This window comes from Elephantulus edwardii, unplaced genomic scaffold (assembly GCF_000299155.1).
Source record: "Elephantulus edwardii isolate Elephantulus edwardi_28Jun2011 unplaced genomic scaffold, EleEdw1.0 scaffold00208, whole genome shotgun sequence".
Lineage (NCBI taxonomy): Eukaryota > Metazoa > Chordata > Mammalia > Macroscelidea > Macroscelididae > Elephantulus > Elephantulus edwardii.
Genome location: NW_006399958.1, coordinates 3827749 through 3830433, shown reverse-complemented (window position 1 = coordinate 3830433; position 2685 = coordinate 3827749). Strand labels below are relative to the sequence as shown.

Genomic DNA, 2685 nt, shown 5'->3' with positions numbered 1-2685 from the left:
GGGATTCCCCTCGAGAGAATGACCAAGCAGTTGGCTACAGTCAGGTGCTTTAGAATCAAGTCTGTGGGTCTTGACCTGCATCCACGGAGGTAACAGGTGTAGTGGTACATGAGTGATAAATTCCCCAGGATTCCAACGACCATCTGGAATAGAAGGATGATTGCTATTTTCACATCCATGGAGGACATCGCGTCATCTTCTAAGCTTGATAGTCATATCTGTGAGCACGGGGTTCTGTACAGAAACATGAGCACGATCAACATTGTTGACAGAAACGCAAATCTAGGATTTTTCTATGTCCTATTACTTCACCCAGAGAACTGTTTTCTTTTTTTATTTGCACTGTTTATTTCTTCCATAGAAATAGAATCCCAGGATTTTCCCTCCTGTGTTTTTGTCTTGCTTCCTCGTGGTCCATGATGCCAGCTGAGGTTGTCAGTACAATGAAACCAAACTCACAGGATGGGAGCAGATAATTCTTCCACTTTTCTAGCTCTTCGAGCTGCACATCAAATCTGGGGCTGATGACGCCACACTTGATTAACCTGCCTGTGAGGTTGACAACAATTTCTCCCACTCTGTGATCATCAAGGATTTCAAATTTGCCAATGTAGCCATGCGTCATCATATGGTCTGAACTGAACTATGACTTTGGAGCCTGGCCTGATAAGAACCTGGCACTCGCCTCTCTTCTCATCATTGTTGTTGCTCTTGAGACCATCAGCCAGGACGTTCAAGTGCCCCATTGTGGCGGCACGGAGAGATGGCAGAAAGAGGAGGAGAGAGCTAGTTTCTAAAATAGATGTATTTTATTAAGATATTCTCCATCTGCATAAAATGGACTATGGAAGATTGCTTGGCACTTTTTAAAAAAGTTGGAAGTAAAAAAAAAAAAGTTGGAAGTAGAAATACCATTTCACCCAGCAAAACCCCTACTGGGAATAAACCTTAAAGAAACCAGAACCACCTTCCAAACAGATATAAGCACAGCCATGTTTATTGCTGAGTGATTTACTGTGGCAAAGAGCTGGAAGCAACCCAAGTGCCCATCAATAAACAAATGGGTAAAAAAACCTATGATATTGTCATACAGTGGAATACTACACAGCGCTAAAAAACATGCACTCGTAAAACATTACACAACATGGGAGACCTTGGAGGACATCATGCTGAGTGAAATATCTCAGTCGCAAAAGGACAAATACTGCATGGCACCACTGACATGGGGGTTTGAGAGAAGAATAGGATAGGAGTGAATAGATAATGACCACTGCATTGGAACAGATGAAGGAAAGAACTATTTAAAAGAAATATATGATTAGGCCTTGTATGTACAACCACAGCCCAGAATAAGAGGTACCTCATTGCAAAGAGGACTGAGGCGAGGGGAAGGAGGTAGGTAGTAATTGTGCAACAATGAATGAATATTAAAAAACCAAAAAGTGAACTGGGGAGGGGGAAGGGAGGAAGAGGGGATAAAATTTGCAATAATGAATCAAGGGAAATTAACTTTTCTGTAAATGCTCATTAAAATAACAAATTTTTAAAAAAATATTCTCCATCTTTCGTGGTTTCTGATAATATCTACAAGAATTGAGAGATCTGGTAACTTAGTGGTAAAGAGTTGTGCTGCCAACCCAAAGGCGTGTAGTTAGAATCCATCAGCTGCTTCATGGGGGCAAAACAGGCAATTTCCTCCTGCGTAATTGAAGGTACATAACAATAACAACATAACTACAATGGATTAATCACTGCTAGAAATACTTTATAAAGCACTTAATATTCATGACTCTGTGAGTTAGGGGCTAATAGTATTTTCCTTTGAAAGAAAAAGTAATTTAATCCCACGAGGAGGTTAATAAACTCATTGAAATAAAGTGAAGATTTGAACCTGGTAACTGGATTACAGAGATATTGGTGGTTACTGTTGTCCTAATCTATTAAAGCTCTCTCTTCGTAGTCTTCAAATAATCCAAATACATGCTGTATTTTAAATATATTTTACAAGTGTAATTGTAAAAATGTCCCAATTTATTTGTTTATACAGATCAATACCATTGAATAAATATTTGTATTGAAATAAAATGCAGATATTATAAATAATGTTTTATGACTCAATTGTTGTTGTTGTTAAGTGCCGTCGAATCGCAGGCGACTCATAGTGACCTTATGAACAAAGGTCCTGGACACCTTCTGTATAACTTTCGTCCTTTCTCCAGGTTCATAGGGTTTCCAGAGGCAAGCTATTATGGAAGTGGATGCCACTCCTGCTTCTAAGCTTATTTTAATCGGGAAGCTCCACCAACCACTGTCCACCACGGGTAACCATTATCACATTTGACTCATCAGTGTCACAGTGTTCGACTTCATAGCAACCACCTCTGTACAGCAAGTGGACAGACCAGGGTGACATGACCTAGAAGAATGTTTCACCAAAAACCATTAAAGGCAGGCCTGAGGACCGTGGAGTAGTCGCCCACCTTCGCCCTGGAAGCATGGCTTTTTGTCCACTAGGCCAACTGGTCTCTCTTTCTGTGCTGGTGGTGATGGTGGAGGTGTTAAGTGTCAAGTCACAATGAGTTTTATTTAAGGCTGATAGAAGTAGTAGAATAATTTCAAATGTTCCCCCCAAATTATTGTACATTGGCATCCACCACATTAATAATTTGTGTCTTAAATTATGAA

General features: G+C 40.0%; 2 protein-coding genes across 2 annotated transcripts in view; one reads left to right on the top strand and one right to left on the bottom strand.

The window, feature by feature from the left end:
• Window positions 1-746, bottom strand: part of LOC102845639 (vomeronasal type-1 receptor 4-like) — a 1471-nt gene extending 725 nt beyond the window's left edge. The window contains exon 1 of the mRNA XM_006897313.1: window positions 664-746. Within this exon, the coding sequence (XP_006897375.1) occupies window positions 664-746 (83 nt within the window). The remainder of the gene's footprint in view (window positions 1-663) is intronic.
• Window positions 1-2685, top strand: part of LOC102843481 (zinc finger protein 845-like) — a 578666-nt gene that overhangs the window by 25592 nt on the left and 550389 nt on the right. The gene's annotated exons all lie outside the window — the stretch shown is intronic.